At 31.0% G+C, this 22682-nt stretch overlaps 2 protein-coding genes across 2 annotated transcripts; one reads left to right on the plus strand and one right to left on the minus strand.

Moving 5' to 3' along the window:
• Positions 1-36: 36 nt before the first annotated feature.
• Positions 37-5173, plus strand: LOC139495378 (uncharacterized; the record flags this gene model as incomplete). Its single annotated transcript, XM_071283684.1, has 5 exons — positions 37-82; positions 531-794; positions 1020-1155; positions 1866-1979; positions 4803-5173. Coding segments are annotated over 5 exons (570 nt in total), but the record flags the coding sequence as incomplete, so codon positions are not given.
• LOC139495046 (uncharacterized) lies at positions 1973-17982 on the minus strand. Its single transcript, XM_071283198.1, has 17 exons — positions 17720-17982; positions 17115-17406; positions 16250-16315; positions 14807-14888; positions 13964-14083; positions 13310-13387; positions 12759-12903; positions 12012-12151; positions 11491-11577; positions 10895-10998; positions 9899-10070; positions 8471-8567; positions 7526-7636; positions 6405-6574; positions 4960-5061; positions 4473-4696; positions 1973-3499 (listed from the first exon to the last, which is right to left on the minus strand). Exons 1-15 carry the CDS (start codon positions 17876-17878, stop codon positions 4980-4982), a joined length of 1905 nt encoding a protein of 634 aa, XP_071139299.1. The 5' UTR covers positions 17879-17982; the 3' UTR covers positions 1973-3499; positions 4473-4696; positions 4960-4979.
• Positions 17983-22682: the final 4700 nt, after the last annotated feature.

The raw sequence follows: 22682 nt of genomic DNA on the forward strand, positions 1-22682 counted from the left end.
CTCAAGAAATACTTTTTTGAGTGAAAAATCTTGTTAATTGACTGGGGAACGATACGGACTTTTGCAGACCTTCAAAAATCAAGTAAGTCTTAATATTTCTTCTTTAAAATTGAGAAACCAAGTTAACAATTTAGCTGAGATTGTTGTTTCATTTGTTAAAAAATATTCAAAATCACCTTCAAAATAGTACATACCACAGTATCAATTAAACCTTTTTTTGAGATGCGATTATTATCTAGATTTTTAAAGTTATTTTTCAAAAAACTTTTAAACTAACCATTTACATTAATAATTACCCTTTACTTTTCAACGGATTTGCAAATTATATATAACAGGAACAAGTTATAATGATCTTGGATAGTTTTAGCTAGTTCTTGATTACAGGATTGAAAAAGATTCCATGTATTGTTTTGTGTTATATTTTAAGGTTAATAAGGCACTGAGATTTGTTTCTATATAATATTCTACCAAAACAATCAAGTCCCATGTGTACTGCAGCTGTATAAAATACATTATTTTACTCATTTCAGATATAAGAGCTGTAGCAAGTCGCCTTCAATGTTCTAAGACAAATAGGGCATCCACGCGATTGATTCATGTGATTAATGGTGGGGAATTCCTGGAACGAATTAGGAACCCGGAATTCTTCACTAACACACAGTTGGGGAATTATCTTTGTCTGTCAAAGAGTGATAATTCGCGAAAGGAATTGATACGGTTGGTCGGTCTAGTACCAAAAGGTGGACAACACGCATCTGCACCTGTAACATCTGCCTGGTCACAGCTGACAAAAGGTAATACAAAAGAGAGTTATCAAGTTAGAGATTCATAACCACTATTTTTTTTCAAAGTCTATACTGATTTCCTTCAATTGTACACAGACATGGTGTGAAAGTTTTTCATTTTTGGGCTATTTCTCGTTGGCTTAGTTGAATAACATGTATCACCATTTTTGATTGGTCGTATTATTTGCTACTATTTAGTGTTTAAACACATGATTTAACATATATTCGTTTTAGGAGATGTTCAGTACCAGATAAAATCCCTTGCTCACTTATCCGAAAGTTGTTTGAATGGGGAGCAGATTGGAAAACAAGTTTTTAAGAAAATGATAGGTGGCAAAATTCAAAAAGAGGCGGCCGTTGAAAACACCAGGTATGTTCTTCATGTTTATTTTGAATCATAATGTACATATTTATCTAATACGAAAAAACTGTTGATATGAAAATCAGACGAACCTTCATTAGTGAGTGTGGCATAAATTCATATACAGTCTAGTATATTTGCTAAATATCAATCTATTCAGTATAAATAACTGTTAAAATTTTTGATAGCCTTTAGAAAGTAAAACAGAAATAAATATTACAACAAATGGTAGATACTTGAACATTTTTCATACCTCTACATTTAAAAATTATACTATTCATCGTGACCAGAAAGGCTTTAAAAAACATTTTTAATATTCATTTGGATTGTACCATGGGTACTTGTTAATTGTTAACAATTGTACTGTAACTTATTTGGAATGACCAGAAGACAGCACAGTGTTTTTAGATTTATTATTAAGATTTACCTTAATGAAAATATACATCCTAAATATGTTTATCATTTTTTTCAATATATGCGCTGTTTAAAAACAACTTATGCCTCATTCATAATATATGATTTCACAAAGTACATTTCTTTTCTAACACATAATTGAAAATTTGTAGATCTGATGTTTGCACAACTTGTTCTTTCTGACAATGAATGAATGAATAAATAAATGAATGATTTTAAAACGACTACATTAACCAACACATGTAAATATGTCCCTTTGTAATAGTTAATTGCCATTCAATAGAACAGATGTCACTTTCTTGCAGGCAAGTGATGAAACTAGTGATAGCAGAAATCAAAACATCAACCATTAATACTGCGATGCATGGCAATGTTATGGAGGCTTTTTGGAATGTCTTTGAAAAACTTTTACCAAAAACGTAGGTAGTATTTCCCTTGAAAGTTAAATAACTTGAAAACATATGGTGTGCCGTCCTGCTGAAGGTGGAGGGTATTCAATTGCACCCTCATCTTTCACCACGTTCGTATATAAGAAAAAATGTTTGTGTTCTATAAATCTATAAATTTAGTTTTACACCAATTAAATGTTAAGAAATTTTGATTTTTGTTGGCGTCAGTTAGATATTTCTACAGTTTCACAATGAGGGTCGGTTGAAAACAAAACTTTACCAAAGAAAGAGATATATTCAAGGTTATTAATACACTACCAAACAGTGCCCTTACATGAGTTGGACTGCCCCTTGGTATCTTTCGTCCCTTGTGTATATACCACTTTACAATGAATGATTTGAAATTTGATGAATATTTCGTTTCTATTCTCAAGCTTTGGTTACCATCAACCAAATATTATGACTCTTATAAACAATGCAAATTAAAACAAAACACAGATGAAGTTGTAATTTTGATAACTGTTCCAGTTTATAGTTAAGCCACTCATGAATTGAAATATTGCTGACATTTTCCTTTTCGTTCTCTACCTAAAGTTTGCAAGAAAAAATGTTATAAAAAAGTTATGCACAATGTGTTTCCCTATAAAACACAGATGAAAATTTTGGTTAAGTTACTGTCACTGTGTTGGAGTTATGCTCCTTTACAAATGAAAATCATGGCTTAATTTATCTTTCCATTTTATCCTCATGTTTGTCTCCACTAATGTGAGCAAATTAATACACAATGCTTATTGTCATTAAACTGGAGGTAAAGATTATTTATGTAGTGTCACTTTCTCTCATTCATTTGTAATAATGTTCACTTAAAAAATGTTACGGTTGAATTGTTTAATAATCTTTTCTTAGTGAACCTTTATTTCGGCATTTATTTTTGAACCCACCATCTTCCATCAATCTTGGTGTCGCTATCTTCGAGGTCTTTGAAGTAGAAGTGCATGCATAGGAATGATCTTCTGATTTGGTTTTTCTATTTGGAAATAATGGTTCCTGCTTCCTTTTACGGTTGGTTTTGCAAAAGTCTGTTAGGACACAAACATTTCGTGTATTACTGAGTGAATTCATTAGCATTTTCTTTTTATTTTCACTCATATGTCTAAGTCCATCACCATTTACAAAAGCATTGATTTCACCAAGTTTCACCCGAATACTGTCCTCTATGGACAATTCCATAGGTTTGTAATCAACATGATTATCTGGATTTGATGATATTAAGGATGATGAGTTCATTGATGGCACAATTTGTCGAGCAACTTTAAGACAAATACACTCAATGCCATGGCTATTAGCATAGCACGAGCAACTAAATGTGTCTGTACACACAACTGAAACACAGCTACTGTTATCAATTATCTCAATACTTTTATTTGAAAAGTCATGAAAATAATCACCAATTTCAAAGATATTTGCAGCTGCTTGCACTCTTTCCTGTTCAATGCAAACACCTTTGGCTGTAGCAACATTCATTGCCAAATGGTAATGTTTACACAGACCTACAACAAATATCATTTATGAGACTGGCATATTTCAATAAAATATGAACATTCTAATTTACACTAGCAATCAAGCCTGTTATGGCAAGCCAAATTTTGTTCTTCATGTTCTTCAGATAAAGTTATAAAATCTTTTTTTACCACGGTGAAATTAAACAGATAACACGAATTAATACATTCAGTCATGTTTGAATTGCTTTACACTGTTCATTCAGGGCCCTTTTAGCTTGCTTTTCAATGTGAACTAATGCGCCATGTTCAAAGCCAACGTTTGAACTGCAGTTGTTAACATCAAATACATTGTTATATGGATGGAGAGCTGTCTATTTGTTTAATTTCATCATCCTACTTATGTAGGTTTTGATTTGAACCTGTAAAGTTCGGTTACATTGTTTTTTTCTATTACCTTTGCTGTCATAAAGCAGCTTTGAACACTATGATTTAATAAGATTTTTTTTTGGGTCACGATAGAATAAACATCATTATATACAATATTAAAATCTAGAAAACCATATTAGATTATTGCTATTAAGACATATGAGACACTTTCATTCTGTGCAAACTGAGAAATATATACTGTATAAAACTTTTCATGATACTTAAAGTTCTAAGGTCATTTAAGTTCTTCTCTTATATATGAGGAAAAATTAAAGTCTGTTAAAAAATTGGTTTCCTGTCTCCATACAATTGTAATTGCAGAAAAGACAAAGTCTATCACATAATGCTGTGTTCGGCTTGGTGTAAAGTTCGGTTTTAACTGCAAGCGGCAGCGATCCACATCGAAAGTTTGATAAAATGTGACGATGGTCACGAAAGGTGATTGTTGTAACAAATATATTAGTTTCGCATTTGGTTTTAAACATTCTGATTGTTCTAAACGTCTTTGCATTTACAGAATTTTTATCGTCAGAAGCATCATTTAACCATTTTTCCTGGTCTACAATCTATTTTTGTTATATTAAATATTGCCTACCTCCCTGAGGAGCAGCTGGGCAATTGCAAGTAGCTTTGAGTAGGTCCACCTCGTACGACTTCTGGTTCGTCTGTGATGGGACAATACAATGAGTAACAGTTTCCCACTCGATTAACCGATCAAACCCAGCCTTCATCATTCCCTCTGCAAGTAATTGCCCCCTTTTGTCTTTTTCATTACGCATATTCCTCATTCTTCCACTTCTTGCCAGTTGTTCAATGTAACTGAAACAGTAGTAAATTCTTCATGTAAATTATGGTTAACAGTTAGTATTTTGAAAGGTAATTGATTATGAATAATTTTCTAACTAGTTACTTTCTTTAATTTCAGATCAAAGTGAGACATGAAACATGACAGAAGAGAAAGGAATGAATTCCTGAAAATTATGATATTGCTGAGTAATGAGAAAACAAATAGCATTCTTATACAAAAACATTTCAGTTAAAGTACACCAAAATAAAAATCAAAATGTTATGGCGTTTCATACTTGTAAAAGTCTGCTACATTTCAATGAAGAAGCATGAGCAAATCCTCAATTCTGTGGTTTGTATAACCACCTAGAAAATGGTATTTTATTGACAGGAAAAACCTGAAATAAACATAAAAAGGCATGTGTCTATTACATCAATCATTTGATTGTAGTAATTATCTTCATTTAGCCTAATTCATCCATTCTACCTAAATAAATACCCGGCACATATTGAGCATTGTTTCAATTATTTTCTCAATCTTTAACAGTTCTCCAGATAAACATAAAACACAGTCAAATTGAAATTTTTCGTTTATTGTATGGTAATACAATGTTACTCCATAAATAAATAGACAGCACGTAAATCTAAACATTCTGAACATTTCTGTTATATAAAAAGATGTGATATGATTGTAAAAGAGATAACTTTTGAATTCAAATACAAAATGCAAAAAGTTGTTAATTACAAGTTGAAGTACTGCATTCAACACAGAACATAGGACAACACAAATGAAGATACGTTTTAAAGGTGGTGTAACTTGCACACAAATAAATACGGATTTTATATATCATATATAGATTTTGGCTTGACACGATTTTAGTGTGCAAGGGGTCTGAACCACACAGGGTGCAATCTCCTTATTTTATGTGAAGATGAATTTCAATGTGCTGTATTATTTTTTCCCATGTCCTTGTTCTTTTATTTATATTACTTTTTCTGTTGGGTTGTTTCTGTGATATCCATTTAACATTGCTCGGTATTTATACATCCCGTCATTGTGTTTGTATTATCTTTAATTTTTGCTGGTGTTTTGAATATACGACTTTCTGTGTTTCGTTGGTTCTTATAACGTGTCTCTGTACTTTTTTTGTATAAACATTGAACAATAAAAATATGTGACGTATAAATTTTCTGACGTCAGACACTCGAAATTGTTTCTTTTAAAATTGTAACACAATGATGATTGCTGTACTCCTATTTTGACTTTCTTATTTGTTATGTCTGTTTAGTTCACGCATTATTGTAAATATAACGGAATTTGATGAGACTGTCGTACAAATTGAGATGTTTAGCGCTATAAAACCAGGTTTAACCCATCGTTTTCTACATTTGAAAATGCCTGTTCTAAGTCAGGAATATGACAGTTGTTGTCTATTCGTTTTTGGTTTGTTTTGCCCTTTTGATTTTGCCATGTGATTTGAGATTTTCTGATTTGATTTTTCTCTGAGTTCAGTATTTTTGTGAATATAATTTTAACCTCATTGTTAAAGGATGTATGTTGAACTAATGTTGCTTGCATGCACGTGATTGATATTTTGTTTTGGTAGTTTTGCTTCTTTTTTGTTTAATCATGCAGCTTTGATTACTGTTACTGTTCTAGTGTTACAATTCATGACTTTTGACATAAATAAAACAAAGATTTCAACATTATGTTCACATAAGACTGTACATGTAATGATACCTTTCCACAAGATTGTTTGTGTCATGGTCTTCATGATAAAATTTTCGTCCATAATTGCTCCACCTGCAACTCCAGATGTCACCAAACCAATTTGATTTTAAATATTGAGTTACTGCTGGTGTTGGTAATTCATCTAACACGTACTCCAAATGTCTGTCAAATTCCTCTTTCTATTGTAAGAATGAAAACATATCTAGATTCATGATATTTTGATAAAATAAATTCAGGAAAGATCATGGGGATAATTTAAGTAACTTTCCCTTATTTTAAGCATCAAAGGTATCAGGATTAAAATTTAATACGCCAGACACGCGTTTCGTCTACATAATACTCAGGGACGTTCAGATCTAAATAGTTATATAAAGCCAAACAAATACAAAGTTGAATAGCACCAAAACCCCAATTTAAAAAGGTTGTGGCAACTTCGACTAAGGTAACTAAGATACTTCTGATTTCAAATGCTCATTCAAAATCATACAAGTTTGTTAATGATCTGACATAGGTGTAACATTTGAATACGGAAAAATTTACCAATATAGTTACAACAAATGATGTAAGATCAATATAATTAGATTTGACAAAATTATAGCAAACTGACTGCTTTAACAGATTATTCATTCCATAATTCAGATTGGAGAAGGTCATATTTATATATTTGGCTAGACATCTACTTGTTTAAAGCTAATTCTTATTTGGACACATACATAAATTTGCAAAATTTGATTATATATCGAAGGGGTAACCTTATATAATTTGTTTTCGTGGAAGCTAAATATTAAATGAAATCGATATAGCTTTGATTGTGTATTAACATAAGCCAAATGGGTCATACAGTTACTATCATACTATTTAAACGAAGTTGCGGAGGGTATAAATATTTTGAACAGTCCATCAGTAATGCCGTCCGTGTGTTTGTCAGTCCTATTCTTGTCGTCATAAATGCTCTCAAACTTTAAATATCATGAAACTTTTTCAGATAATAACTAACATCTATCAAATTGTGTAGATGTGCATAGCGACGAGACCGTATGATTCAGTTTTTTATCGAAGTTATTTCATTTGTCCAGTAACAATATGTGGGTGTAGATTCTACGGTTCCTTAATTTTTCCTAAGTTCCTACCGTAGTGCACAGCTTTAAGCTTCTTATACCTTCAATTACGTCTTTTCGTTTCTGAATGTTTGCATTTCCTGAAATACCTGAGTCCTTTTTGTTCAAGAAACGATAGATAGCCTAAAATGATTAGAAATCAAATGTTTTAGCTTTTTGAATATATATATATATATGCATAAGATCATGAAGATATCATACTGGTAAGTAACAATTTAGAAAAAGACAGATTGAGAAACTGATATGTGAATGTGGCTTTGGCTAGCAAGAGACCACTTGTCTAACAGCGAAAAATATCTTAATACATATATTTTCCCCTCTGTTTTATTTTGTACAACATTTTTTCTTTAAATCGCAAATGATATACCATATATTAATCCCTGTTCTTAATTAATTTACGTTAGACGATGATGTAAAATAAGTAAAAACAGTAATAATAGTGCATTTATAATGTATTTATCAGTACATATAATATCTGAAACGATGTATGTTCACAACACTCGTTAATACTGAGTTTCAGGAGCTTTATTGTGCAATGTGTGCAATTCATTTCTGATACTCTCTCTTAAAAACCGCAAAGGCATATGTATCTGAATTCATTCTGCAAACTGACACGCAAGAAACAATGTCGTAACATTAAAATGATATTTTTTTCATCCATATTATTCATTCAATGAATTCATCAGGAACCGTTGGTATTTCGACAGTGTGATTTGATTACTGTTGTGTTGACGTACTTGTGACATTCATTTTTATGTATACTTATATATAAAAAAATCAGTGTGTGTTGCCTTTATTCAATAGATGTTGAAGGATAGGGATTTTAATCAATTTCAAATTCAAGTATGGAGAGATGACAAACATGAATCGTTCTGGATGCTATTGAAAAAGATACAAATATTTTTTTTTCCATTTAATATCTCAGCAATGATTGATTCTTTTAAAAATTCCACTCACTTGCAACACATGAAACCAGCAAAGTAATACAGAACTTGCAGGAAATATTGACATTATAGCACCAATTTCTTTAGTGTCACGGTCAACCATGAATGACCTGAAATGAATGTATGTGGACCAAATTATGTCTAAAGTCAGACATGGGTAATTCTTTATTGATGTGTTGACAATAATTATTGATACAACTGATTAATGATATCTACAGACGATTAGGCTAAAACTTTAAGAGTAACGAAGAAAGCATTGTCACAGTATAATGTTTTGTTTTGTATGCTTTATTTTTATCATTTATCTTAGCAAGACATGACGTTGTTTATTCTTAGTATACGTTATGAGTTTAAATAGGTATCTTTCACTTTCATGAAAAGCAAGGCAACTGATACAGAAAGTAGGAAATTACTTAAACTGCATTTTCATTACAGTAACATTTGTGGATATTTGATATAGCTACTTAATACTTTAGAATTCCCCCCCCCCTTTTATCCACCTCTCAATTTCAAAAGATATATCAAAGAAGCCAAAAGATAAATTTAATACTATCTTGGTTTATCTTATATAATGTAATCAAATAATGTGGCTAGTAACAATCTGAATAAGACAAGCTGCTGTAAACCTACACAGATATGATAGAACATACCAAGAACATTAACACAAATTGCATATTCTCAAAATCATAATTTTAACAATAAAATTCACTATTTCAAAGGCTGAATGGTTTCAGCTGTGATTGAGGTTAAGATAATACCTTTTTGATGTGTATTTAAATATTCATATGTAAAATTGTAATATGAGTTGACTTTTATCTCTTGAGACCTGTTTTAATTGTAGGTATGCCAGCTAAATGAATTGTAACTGTGTAGTATTTTATTGCATGGTATATATGATATATATGTTGTGTACAAGATGTAAGTTTGTACAAGTTATCATATGTACAGGGTTTTTGTACAAGTTATAAGGTTTTTGATACATGCCTTCTTGAACCAGGTGATAACAGATTATATTCTGAAACGTATCAGTTGAATGTCTTAAATTTAAATACTTCAACCTAACATTTTATGCTCTTCTGTTTATCCTGAAACTCGAAATGAGGATACCTCAATGGTTTGAATTCTAATTTTATTTTTATCCTTCTACCAAAATCATATCTATAAAAGTCTTTTTGTGTTCGTATAATGTGTTTTTATCAATGATAATTATAAGATTGTATAATGTAGTTGTGGAAATGTGACAGAAATAGGCTAAACAAAAGACTGTGTGCTTGCATCATAAAATTGTGTTCTGAAGTTCATAAAACACTGATAATTTGTACAAAAATTCTGTACAAATTATAATTTGTACAAAATTACAACTTGTACACAACAAATGCACACATTCTTTCATGTTTTGGTATACAATGCAGTATCCTTCAATTAAGAAATAAATGTATACCTGGGATTGAATGTAAAACCACTTGTCTTTGCACTGGATTTCAAGCTTCTTAAAAAAGTTGCTACTATTTCAGATGTATCTTGGGATGAAATGCAGAACGCTAATGGGGTGCCTTTGCCATACTCAGTTCGTGCTACTAAGGCATAGAATACGTATCCGTATGCAGTAAGACCTTAAAATATAGATCGACATTGACATAATAAACTTTAAAAAATTGCATAATGGTAGGCCATGCTCAACAAAATATCGAACATGTATACTACATTCTCATATTCCTTATATTTAGAAATGTTCAATCCAATATAACAGTCTATTTAGTAATAACTTGACGATCCTTTATTACATTTTTTGTAGGTTTAGTTTGAACTTATTTATTTACCGTTGATTGGGAAGCAAGTTTTGCAACTTAAATAAACCACTTTTCACTATGCAAGGGCGAGTGCTGCCTTGCCTTGTAGTGGCATTGGTCTGCTATTTGTCGAATTCTCCAAGGGTGTCTTTAATGTGCAAGAGATATGGCTCTCTCTCTCTCTCTTTCTTAACACGGGTCAACACTTTATTGTTCCCTTCCGACTAGCAATTGTCGTTCCCTCATATTGCAAATGATGTCAAGGAAGAGCCGAAAATTCAGTCCCTAACATTTTTATTTCAGAACGAATTCTAACCAGGAACCTTTGTGTTGGTAGTCTGATTCACTAACCACTACACCACGGCTCCCTGGTTTACAGGTTTCGTTGGAATGATTTTAGTCACAAAAGCTGTATATGCTATACACTATATATATTTAAACCTTTAAACACATTGTTGTTGAGAAGAAACAAATTTTCGAACTAGCTTAGTATCTCCAATACCCCATCATTAACGTGTTATTGAAACATTTTCATAAAATATCACACATAAATTCTTAATACTTAATGAATGCAACATTTGTTAAGATAGTTGCAAGATGAAAATGATATGAAGAAACTACTATGGAACCTGTTACTGTATTCATACCTTTGTGTGTTGCATCTAAAAAAACAACATTGTTTGCTAAAGTTTTCATTCGTTCCCTTTGGTTAGCGTTCTGATAAACAATGATAAGGGGTTGGTTCTCAGTTCTAAAAATAGGAATACTATTGCAATATTTCATATAAAAACATAATGTTAGACAACAGAAGATGTACCTGAAATGACAATGTTGCTGTTATTTCTTTTTTTGTTTTAAAATATATAACTTCAAAGAATAATGTATATTATTCTAATCATGACATATGTATCTTTAGTTTATGTTTCATGGTGTATATTCATACAAAAACATATTACAAATTCATGCTATGTAAAAGAGTGACGACAGATACCAAAGGGGCAGTCGAACTCATAAATCGGAAATTAAACTGACAACGCCATGGCCAAAATTGAAAAAGGACAAACACACAACATAGAAACCCAAATAATAAGCAACACGAACCCAATCAAAAACTAGGCTTGAATAGATGTATAGATACTCTTTTTTATGTTCATATAGTACAAAACAACAATATATCATTAAAGACAAACAATGACATAAAAATGCAGTTTTATTCAATATAAGAATAGCATGATAATCTTACTGTATTAATTCCTGGTATAACACAATTTCATCCTTAAGTGTCTGTGTGCATAAATGGTGCACTGCTAATGAATCATTAGGGTGACATCTGAAACATAAGAAGTTATAATACAAGACATTTTATGTTAAATTTTGGAGTAATGTGCGCATATATACATATAGTTTTGTTTTTCCCTGACTCGGATTCGAACACATGGTACGGAGAAATCATTCAAACAAATCGACTTACACTATGTCAGGTGAATGAGACCACTGGATTACCTAGGCTCAAATGATAAACAACCAGTCCCGACTAGTCAAAACAGACACTTATGAAGAGGGTGAACAGTTGAAAATACTCTTATAGTGACACATTTCAAAGGTTTAAATTATCTGTTATTCAAATAAAGCATAATAATGCACTTCCAAGTTTTCTTTATCAACAATGATTGATTTTTTGGTATGCTTTTGAGTCTTTTAGATGAAGCTGTATCGGTGTGATCATGTCTTATTTTAGCTATAAAGTTTGTAAATAAAGTGTACCTGTGTTTCATCTTATACTGCTGAGAGAAACATTTTATATCCTGGGGAGAAACAAAATATCTTCTGTCGTGTACATCTGTTTTTCCATGATCTCTTGCCCATTTCCAGGCCATGCATAATATTTGCATTGGCTTTTTATTCTATGGAAATGAAATATCAAAATATGTTTTAAATGTAGAAATTTAACACAGAGAATATTTTTGGAATAATTAAGGTTCGTTTTGTTGTATCTGTATTGTCTTGATTTATTAATCTTATTCTTTTGTTTACAATCTGTACAACAAAATTAACCTGAGTTCCCTTTATACAACTGTATAATTATCAAAAATCCAAGGTGGAGTTTCGATTTGTCTTATATCATGTACTAAAAAGATATCCTTCTAAATAGAATAGAAACACATGAAAGGTTAAAAATATAAATCAAGCAACGCATCCAATCAATAACTAATTTGCTTGTATGTAAATTTTAAGTTGCTAGTTACAGTAAATAATGGCATTGTATATATTGTATATATTAAACAGGATGGGTATATGATTCAAATTTTTTTCAATACTACGCTGCGAGTTGATGGTTCTATAAGTGATGGATACTTTTAATAGGGCATGACCACAAACGTGCCTTCTATATGTTAAAAGACGTAATAAAAACGTAAAAAAGTGACTATCTTTACAGAGTGAACACATGATCCCAGAAATGATTTATAGGCAATATGTGTGTTTGTCTTTTATATTGTTTATCAATCTTACTTGTTCAAGCAATGCATCTATATATTGACATAAGGCTGGATCTGGTTTAGACAAGTGTTTTTCTCGCAAATTTTTCAAGTCATGTCCAGTATGGTGTATTCTTTGACGAATGATAACAGCCTTCTTAGACATGTGCTGCACAAATCTAAATAAAACAAATTGCATGGGTTTTTTTAAAGTTTTTAATTAAATGCATGTAACCTATAACTCTATTGTTTTCTGTTATCAATATTGGCCTGTTTAAACATATGTGATGATGAGTGCAATATTTTCTGTTTTAGATGTGAATGTTAATATTGTTTCATCATTGTTTTTTTTATAATGTAAATTGACAAACATGTTTTGTATCGGGGAAATATACTAAACTATAGGCATTAATATCTGTGTTTGAAGACAATCTTCAACTACAAAAGAGTTGCGTCATTGGTGATCATACGACATGTTCTCTTTTAACACCAACATTTACAGAAATTGTTTTTCAAAAGGTGATCATGTGTAAAGTGAAAGCAATTGTGGGTAGCATCTATCATCACTATTAAGAAAATAATTACCGAAAGGAAACATACGCAGAACATCCATTGGCGACAGTTAGCAGGGATCCCTTATTTTTTCCTCTGGGTTTACGACACCTACAATAAGACAATGCAGAAAGTAGTATTTTATGTCTACTGGTAGGCATATGATCCTTTCTTATACTAATCGATGAAAATGAGATATGTAAAGTATATGTCACAAGACTATCATGACTTGACACATTTGTTTGGGTATAAAATTATATAAATCTGCCTAATTATAACGCAGGCTTACATACATTACAAAGAAAGAGTGTAACAGGGGAGAGGTTTATATTTGTATGTATTCAATCAAATTGGATTCTAACATGTTTTTACCCTGATCAAACCTTGGTGAGATATTAACTGTAGCAGCGAATTCAGATTAACAACCTTATAAGCAAGATCCTTTAGGTAATCTGTTTAAATATGAAAGTAATACATGCGTTATCAATCAATTATGTATATAGTATGCAAGTTAACTGAGGTACAAATATATGTGACTATGTGATCTACATGTAATCAATCTTTTCTGTTTGTGATATGATGTATTATATCTATTTTTTTAAAAATGGAACCTAAACGATCATTGTATTGTCGAGGGATGAAAATGAATTTGTTAAAATGAAACTGTCAAAATGTCTAATGTCAAACCTTTCACATCGAAACTGAAGTGTGTCCTTGTTCTTGTTTCTGTGATTGAACCTTCCAATGAGCATATCATCCAACTGCATTAAGTGTGCTGTTATAATATCATCTGTATCTTCATCATTTCTTACAAGTAAATTAAATCAATAAATTTGATTTTCTTATTTTCATACATATATGATTATATAATCAACTATGAGTATGTTTTTTTTATGAACAGAGTTACTAATTAAGTAATAAAAAGATGTAAATTAATAAATATTTATCCCATGATATTACAAGTAGTATTTTATACTAAAGTTTTTTTGCCATACATTTACTCGTACCTATATAATAAAATTAACGGTAGCAATTTTCTTGCACCAGATGTGCATTTCGAAAATACGTGTCTCTTCAGTGATGCTCGTGGCCAAAATAGGTTTCATATTAAATGTCTTTTTATAAAAACATAAATAGTGTAGAATTGAACATTCAAGAGTCACTTCATACAATAGATGACACTGTTTGTATCTTATTTGTATGAAATGGCCGCACAATATAACTTAGTGAGGAAAGTAACAATCAGGTCTTAAATACAGTTACTTTACAAGAATTTATTTATTGCTATAAATAAGGTCTTCAGAACAGAAATCATAATGATTGGTGTCACAGCCTAATTCGAGTTTTAGATAATACCTGAATTCATAGACTAAATTACAGCTTTAAATATTTATATGAAAATATAGAAGGTAATCCCAAGTCCTACAAACTGAAAAAAAATATTAAAATTTTGGATTTTAAACAGGACGTACACATTTACTAGTAAGGTTTTTATTTTTAGTAAGCACTTAACGCTATTACCATGATTACCTTACACACTTTATTATACACTGTACATCACTCCCCACACTTTTACAAAATGTAGATCTGATATATTCCAGGAAACTATTATCTGAAATATATAATGCTTGATAACTTGTCCTGAAAGGAAGTATTTAGAGACATGCAAAGTGACATACTCTATGAAATAGCACAAAGACAATTATTAGTAAGGTCCAACAATTGACCTTAAAAGGCATTGAAATATTTCTTATACAGTAAGTATAAATGATGTTCAATGTTCTATACTTTGAAAATGGTTTACAATTATTCGTAAAATGGATTATTTTGACTGCTAATTTTTTTTAAACTGTTCAAACATTATTCAACAAGTAAAACCTTTCAGACTAAATCCGATTGGCTCCCTAACAACACGACAGGTTAGCTACTATTTCTAAATGTAAACACACTGAAATAAAACTCCATGAAGTTCTCGAATATGTTCACATAATACACATATAAACTGATCAAAAGGGTATATTTTTTAGCAGTTCATTCAAGAATATTCGTCATTAAGCTAGCTGTTTTGATGTGCAGGCTTTTATGTAAAACATTTTGATAAGGTAATTCAATATTGATACAATACTAGTATGATTGACAACTGCCATTTTCACCAACGAATCACGACAAGGTGGACCTTTAATTACAATGCCCCACCTCCTGAACTGTCTATCAAATTGACCACATTTTTATCAACCTCAGTGCTACATAATTATACAGATCCCTTAATATACATCTCAATACACAAACGTTTGACCTCATAATTGAATACACATATGTATAAATTAGATGTTTGATATATAAAGATGATAGATTCATAATTGTCTATTACGTTTGATCTACATGAAATGAAAAATTCTGTAAATTATGTCTGAAAATTAAATGATTAATTAGCGATCAGCAAGATCTTTAAAAGAACGAAATATAGATATAGTTATGAAAATATAAAAGTTATTCAAGTAAGGCCTATAGTTTAGTTAATAAATTTCAAATACTCATCTGTTAATAATCAACACTGTCTGTTAGTTCACTTATGTTTTTTTGGTTATCAGTGATTGACTTGAAACAGTTTTAAAATGCATGTTAAAAACCTCATGTGCAATTACGTTAGATTCTAACGAGAGCATCTTATGTGAAACATAGTTGGCACGTTTTGGTAACGGTATATTATTCAATTTGAGCTATATCTTCATACAGGGAAAGCACTTTTCCTTCTAAAGACCTGCTGTTAATACAGTTTGAAGCAATAGTCATAGTCCTTTTTTAATTTTCTTTTGTCCATACCATATCTTAATATGAAACTATTCAAACTGCTCTTCAAAACATTCCATTGGTAATTTTAGAAAAAATATCTCTGACTTAAACCAGAAAAATGTTGTTTTACAAATTTTTATGTAAAGCTGAGATATTATTATTACAAAATATCATACACACCTTCATGTGTCTGTTGCTGTTTTGGTAAACCATTATCAAGATAATCATCAGTACTGTTCAGCATCTCTGTCGGTTAAATCAAAATACACATTAATAACTAACATACTCAAGTATTATATAAAAGGTTACAACAACCTTACAACTAATGCACACTTATATTTTTTGTTGTATTTCTAATAAACTAGATAGAGGTGATATGAATTAGCCTATGTTGCAATGTATGAAACGAAATGGGAAGTGACAGTAATTCATAGCGACAGAAACTATGTTACCCTCAGTAGTGGAACTCCGGTTTCAGGACATTGAATATCGTTCTTTCATGGTATCCACTACCCTTAACTTTTGCGACATGAGCTTTTAAAGAAGAGCTCTGAAAGAGTATTGTACAATAATAGATGACATTAAACTTATCAATATTGTAAATATTTATTGTTCACATTTATGAGTTATAACGGACCTTATTGCTATAGACTTTGAAGCATATAACATTTGTCAAAACTTTTAGGAATTTTGGTCCTCAATGCTCTTCAACTTCGTACTTTATTTGGCCCTTTTAACTGTTTTCAATTCATGCAACACTGATGAGTCTTTTGTAGAATAAACGCGCGTATAACGTATACTAAATTTAGTCCTGGTATCTATGATGAGTTTATTTACAGAATTACGGGTAATTTTGAAATATGGATGTCGCCATACTGCTGCCTTTAAGTGTTTATGGATTTACTTATATTTGTCTTTGCTCTCAAGAATTTATGCACAAGGTTTCGCTGAGAGAATATTGCATTAAATACATGCACATCAATTTAACATTATGATTAATTATAATGAATTATAGTCTTCAAATCACTCCTTTAATATAACTAACCTGTTTTGGGTTTTAAATAAAATGGACGCAATGATTGGTAATGGTTTTCCCAAATATGACCCAGAAGAAGAAGATCAGCAGAGGCATTGTTACAATTAATCCAAATGATATTGTCATCAGGGTGAGTGTTAGGGCTGCTGGTGATTATAATAATGTTACATTTTAAGACAGCTGACATCCCTAGTACAACAACATGATCGGCCCATTCTCCCTTCTTAGACATTCGTGTCAGATATGCCTTCATATCACCATTCTCAACAAAATTATCCCAGTGAATATGTCCGTCTTCTTGCTAATTTTGAAAAAAAATGATACTCATATTATGAAAAATGTCCAGATAGTTTTTCAAGATACTTTTTATAAACATACAGAAATTGTGTTTTCTTGACATACAAATTTATGTTTCATACACAAAGTCAGAGCCTTGTTGAAGGGTTACCCTAATCACCAAAAATTTTCATGTTTAAGTCTCGGTTAACTGTTGAATCCATATTTCTTTTGTATTTAAACTCTGCAAAAGATGGTGTATTGGGTAGTGTTACTGTATAGCTGGTATTGATATATAACGGTCAACCGTAGTATACTTAACAGTTGTAGATAATTACCTCTAGTACTGGATTCTGTTCAAGAAAGTCAATCACATTCTGTCTAAGATCAGCTGGATTTTGTCTTTGTAAACCAAGTCTGATCAGTTGGTCACTTACAGCTTCAAAAAAGCAATCCCCATTTTTTGGTGTTGGAGTGCTATATTCAAGTCCTACCATTTCAATGTTTTTCAGAAGTGTATCTTCCGTACTGTTTTGGCTGCCTGAATGTGTGCTTGCTTGTAGGAAAGCATCCAAATCTTTACATCTAGTTCCTATAGTTATCAAAAGTACCAGGATTATAATTTAGTACGTCAGATACGCGTTTCGTCTACATAAACTCATCAGTGACGCTCATATCAAAATAGTTATAAAGCCAAACAAGTACAAAGTTGAAGAGCATTGAGGATCCAAAATTCCCCAAAAGTTCTATTAAATGGAGCTAAGGTAATCCTTTATTGGGACAAGAAAATCCTTAGTTTTTAGAAAAATTCAAAGTTGGTAAACAGGAAATTTATAAAAACTACGTATAAAGGGTAAATTTTACATAGAATGTAACTTTGCCTGAATTCATTGATTTCTATGTTCTTTATAAAGTATTTCTTAATATTTGCTTGTTTATACCTTTTTTTTTGTAAAGAAGACTTTATTGTCTTGGTGTTTTGTATTGTTTATGCAATGTATATACAAATGTTACCTAAATAAAAATGAGTTAAATGGGTTGTATTTGTTGTTATTATTGGGGTCAGATAACCCTGTCATGAATGAACTTTGCTAGTGTTTACATTTATTGTAATAAACAAACTTCTGTATTTTAAATGTAAAACTTTATGAAATTGTATTGTTTATGTGATGTACATGTAAAGGTGACCTCAGTTAACTTCAGTTAAGTGGGTTATATTTTTAATTCTGTCTGGGGTTGTAATCAAATAAAGGCAACAGTAGTATACCGTTGTTCAAAACTCATAAATCCATGGACAAAAAACAAAATCGGGGTAACAAACTAAACCCGAGGGAAACACATTAAATATAACAGGAGAACAAGCACATAACACCGAAACGTAACACACACAAAAACGGACCAAGCATCAGACAAAACACCACGAGAATAACAAATATAACATGAAAACCAAATACATGAATTTGGGATAAACAAGTACAAACAATTGCTTCATTTTACACATAGGACTTTATAGGTGAGTATTGTTTATGTGATATATTGGAAAAGCGACTTCAGTTTACTTGATATAAATGGATAATACTTGTTGCTATTTTATAGGTTACTTGAGTTAAATAGGTTGTATTTGCTGTTGTTGTTTGGGTTACCTCAGGTAACCCTGTTATGAAATAAATCTTAGTAGATACTTTGGTAGTGCTTACATTTATATTTCAATTACACAATTTCTTAATTGAAAATGTAGGATTCATTGTTTATGTGATGTATATATATTTAAAGGTGACCTCAGTTAACTTGCGTTAAAAGGGTCATCTTTGTTTTTATTGTTCTGGTTACCTGAGGTAACCCAGTTATGTAAGACTACATCATAGATAGTTTTCTAGAGTAGTCATTTAAGTTGTAATAAACCAATTACTTTTTTTAATTTTGGACTTTATAGATGTGTATTGTTTAAATGATATTTTGGAAAGGCGACTTCAGTTGACGTGATTTGAATGGATTATATGTGTGGTTATTTCTGTGGTTACCTGAGGTAACCCTGTTATGAAAGAATACTGCTTAGATAGTTTGCTGGTATACGCATGTATGCTGTAATTACACAATTTCTTAATTTATAATGTAGGACTTCATAGATTTGTATTGTATATGCGATGTATATATAAATGTTACCTGAGTTAACTTGAGTTAAATGGGTTGTATTTGTTGTTATTATTGGGGTTACCTCAGGTAACCCTGTCATGAATGAATACTTCTTTGATACTTTGCTAGTGTTTACACTTGTTGTAATAAACAAACTTCCGAATTAAAATTGTAGGACTTCATAGGTGTGTATTCTTTATGTGATATATCGGAAAAGCGACTTCAGTTAACTTGATATGAATGGATAATACTTGTTGCTTTTTATGGGTTACCTGAGGTAACCCTGTCATGACAGAATACTTAGTAGATACTTTGCTAGTATATGCATTTATGCTGTAATAAAGCAATTTCTTCATTTTTAACGTAGGAATTCATTGAAGTTACATTGTTTATGTAATGTATATGTAAAGGTGATCTAAATTAACTTGAGTTAAATAGGTTGTATTTGCTGTTATTGTTTGGGTTACCTCAGGTAACCCTGTTATGAAATAAATCTTAGTAGATACTTTGGTCGTGCTTACATTTATAATTTAATTACACAATTTCTTAATTTCAAATGAAGGATTTCATAGATTTGTATTGTTTATGTGATGTTGATATATTTAAAGGTGACCTGGGTTAACTTGCGTTAAAAGGGTCATCTTTGTTTTTATTGTTCTGGTTACCTGCGGTAACCCTGTTATGTAAGACTACATCATAGATAGTTTTCTAGAGTAGTCATTTAAGTTGTAATAAACCAATTACTTTTTTAATTTTGGACTTTATAGATGTGTATTGTTTAAATGATATTTTGGAACGGCGACTTCAGTTGACGTAATTTGAATGGATTATATGTGTGGTTATTTCTGTGGTTACCTGAGGTAACCCTGTTATGAAAGAATACTGCTTAGATAGTTTGCTGGTATACGCATGTATGCTGTAATTACACAATTTCTTAATTTATAATGTAGGACTTCATAGATTTGTATTGTATATGCGATGTATATATAAATGTTACCTGAGTTAACTTGAGTTAAATGGGTTGTATTTGTTGTTATTATTGGGGTTACCTCAGGTAACCCTGTCATGAATGAATACTTCTTTGATACTTTGCTAGTGTTTACACTTGTTGTAATAAACAAACTTCCGAATTAAAATTGTAGGACTTCATAGGTGTGTATTCTTTATGTGATATATCGGAAAAGCGACTTCAGTTAACTTGATATGAATGGATAATACTTGTTGCTTTTTATGGGTTACCTGAGGTAACCCTGTCATGACAGAATACTTAGTAGATACTTTGCTAGTATATGCATTTATGCTGTAATAAAGCAATTTCTTCATTTTTAACGTAGGAATTCATTGAAGTTACATTGTTTATGTAATGTATATGTAAAGGTGATCTAAATTAACTTGAGTTAAATAGGTTGTATTTGCTGTTATTGTTTGGGTTACCTCAGGTAACCCTGTTATGAAATAAATCTTAGTAGATACTTTGGTCGTGCTTACATTTATAATTTAATTACACAATTTCTTAATTTCAAATGAAGGATTTCATAGATTTGTATTGTTTATGTGATGTTGATATATTTAAAGGTGACCTGGGTTAACTTGCGTTAAAAGGGTCATCTTTGTTTTTATTGTTCTGGTTACCTGAGGTAACCCTGTTATGTAAGACTACATCATAGATAGTTTTCTAGAGTAGTCATTTAAGTTGTAATAAACCAATTACTTTTTTAATTTTGGACTTTATAGATGTGTATTGTTTAAATGATATTTTGGAACGGCGACTTCAGTTGACGTAATTTGAATGGATTATATGTGTGGTTATTTCTGTGGTTACCTGAGGTAACCCTGTTATGAAAGAATACTGCTTAGATAGTTTGCTGGTATACGCATGTATGCTGTAATTACACAATTTCTTAATTTATAATGTAGGACTTCATAGATTTGTATTGTATATGCGATGTATATATAAATGTTACCTGAGTTAACTTGAGTTAAATGGGTTGTATTTGTTGTTATTATTGGGGTTACCTCAGGTAACCCTGTCATGAATGAATACTTCTTTGATACTTTGCTAGTGTTTACACTTGTTGTAATAAACAAACTTCCGAATTAAAATTGTAGGACTTCATAGGTGTGTATGTTTTGAAGAGCAGTTTGAATAGTTTCATATTAAGATATGGTATGGACAAAAGAAAATTAAAAAAGGACTATGACTATTGCTTCAAACTGTATTAACAGCAGGTCTTTAGAAGGAAAAGTGCTTTCCCTGTATGAAGATATAGCTCAAATTGAATAATATACCGTTACCAAAACGTGCCAACTATGTTTCACATAAGATGCTCTCGTTAGAATCTAACGTAATTGCACATGAGGTTTTTAACATGCATTTTAAAACTGTTTCAAGTCAATCACTGATAACCAAAAAAACATAAGTGAACTATTGTTTGGGTTACCTCAGGTAACCCTGTTATGAAATAAATCTTAGTAGATACTTTGGTCGTGCTTACATTTATAATTTAATTACACAATTTCTTAATTTCAAATGAAGGATTTCATAGATTTGTATTGTTTATGTGATGTTGATATATTTAAAGGTGACCTGGGTTAACTTGCGTTAAAAGGGTCATCTTTGTTTTTATTGTTCTGGTTACCTGAGGTAACCCTGTTATGTAAGACTACATCATAGATAGTTTTCTAGAGTAGTCATTTAAGTTGTAATAAACCAATTACTTTTTTAATTTTGGACTTTATAGATGTGTATTGTTTAAATGATATTTTGGAACGGCGACTTCAGTTGACGTAATTTGAATGGATTATATGTGTGGTTATTTCTGTGGTTACCTGAGGTAACCCTGTTATGAAAGAATACTGCTTAGATAGTTTGCTGGTATACGCATGTATGCTGTAATTACACAATTTCTTAATTTATAATGTAGGACTTCATAGATTTGTATTGTATATGCGATGTATATATAAATGTTACCTGAGTTAACTTGAGTTAAATGGGTTGTATTTGTTGTTATTATTGGGGTTACCTCAGGTAACCCTGTCATGAATGAATACTTCTTTGATACTTTGCTAGTGTTTACACTTGTTGTAATAAACAAACTTCCGAATTAAAATTGTAGGACTTCATAGGTGTGTATTCTTTATGTGATATATCGGAAAAGCGACTTCAGT

The sequence above is a fragment of the Mytilus edulis genome, chromosome 11 (genome assembly GCF_963676685.1).
Source record: "Mytilus edulis chromosome 11, xbMytEdul2.2, whole genome shotgun sequence".
In the NCBI taxonomy this organism is placed as follows: Eukaryota; Metazoa; Mollusca; class Bivalvia; order Mytilida; family Mytilidae; genus Mytilus; species Mytilus edulis.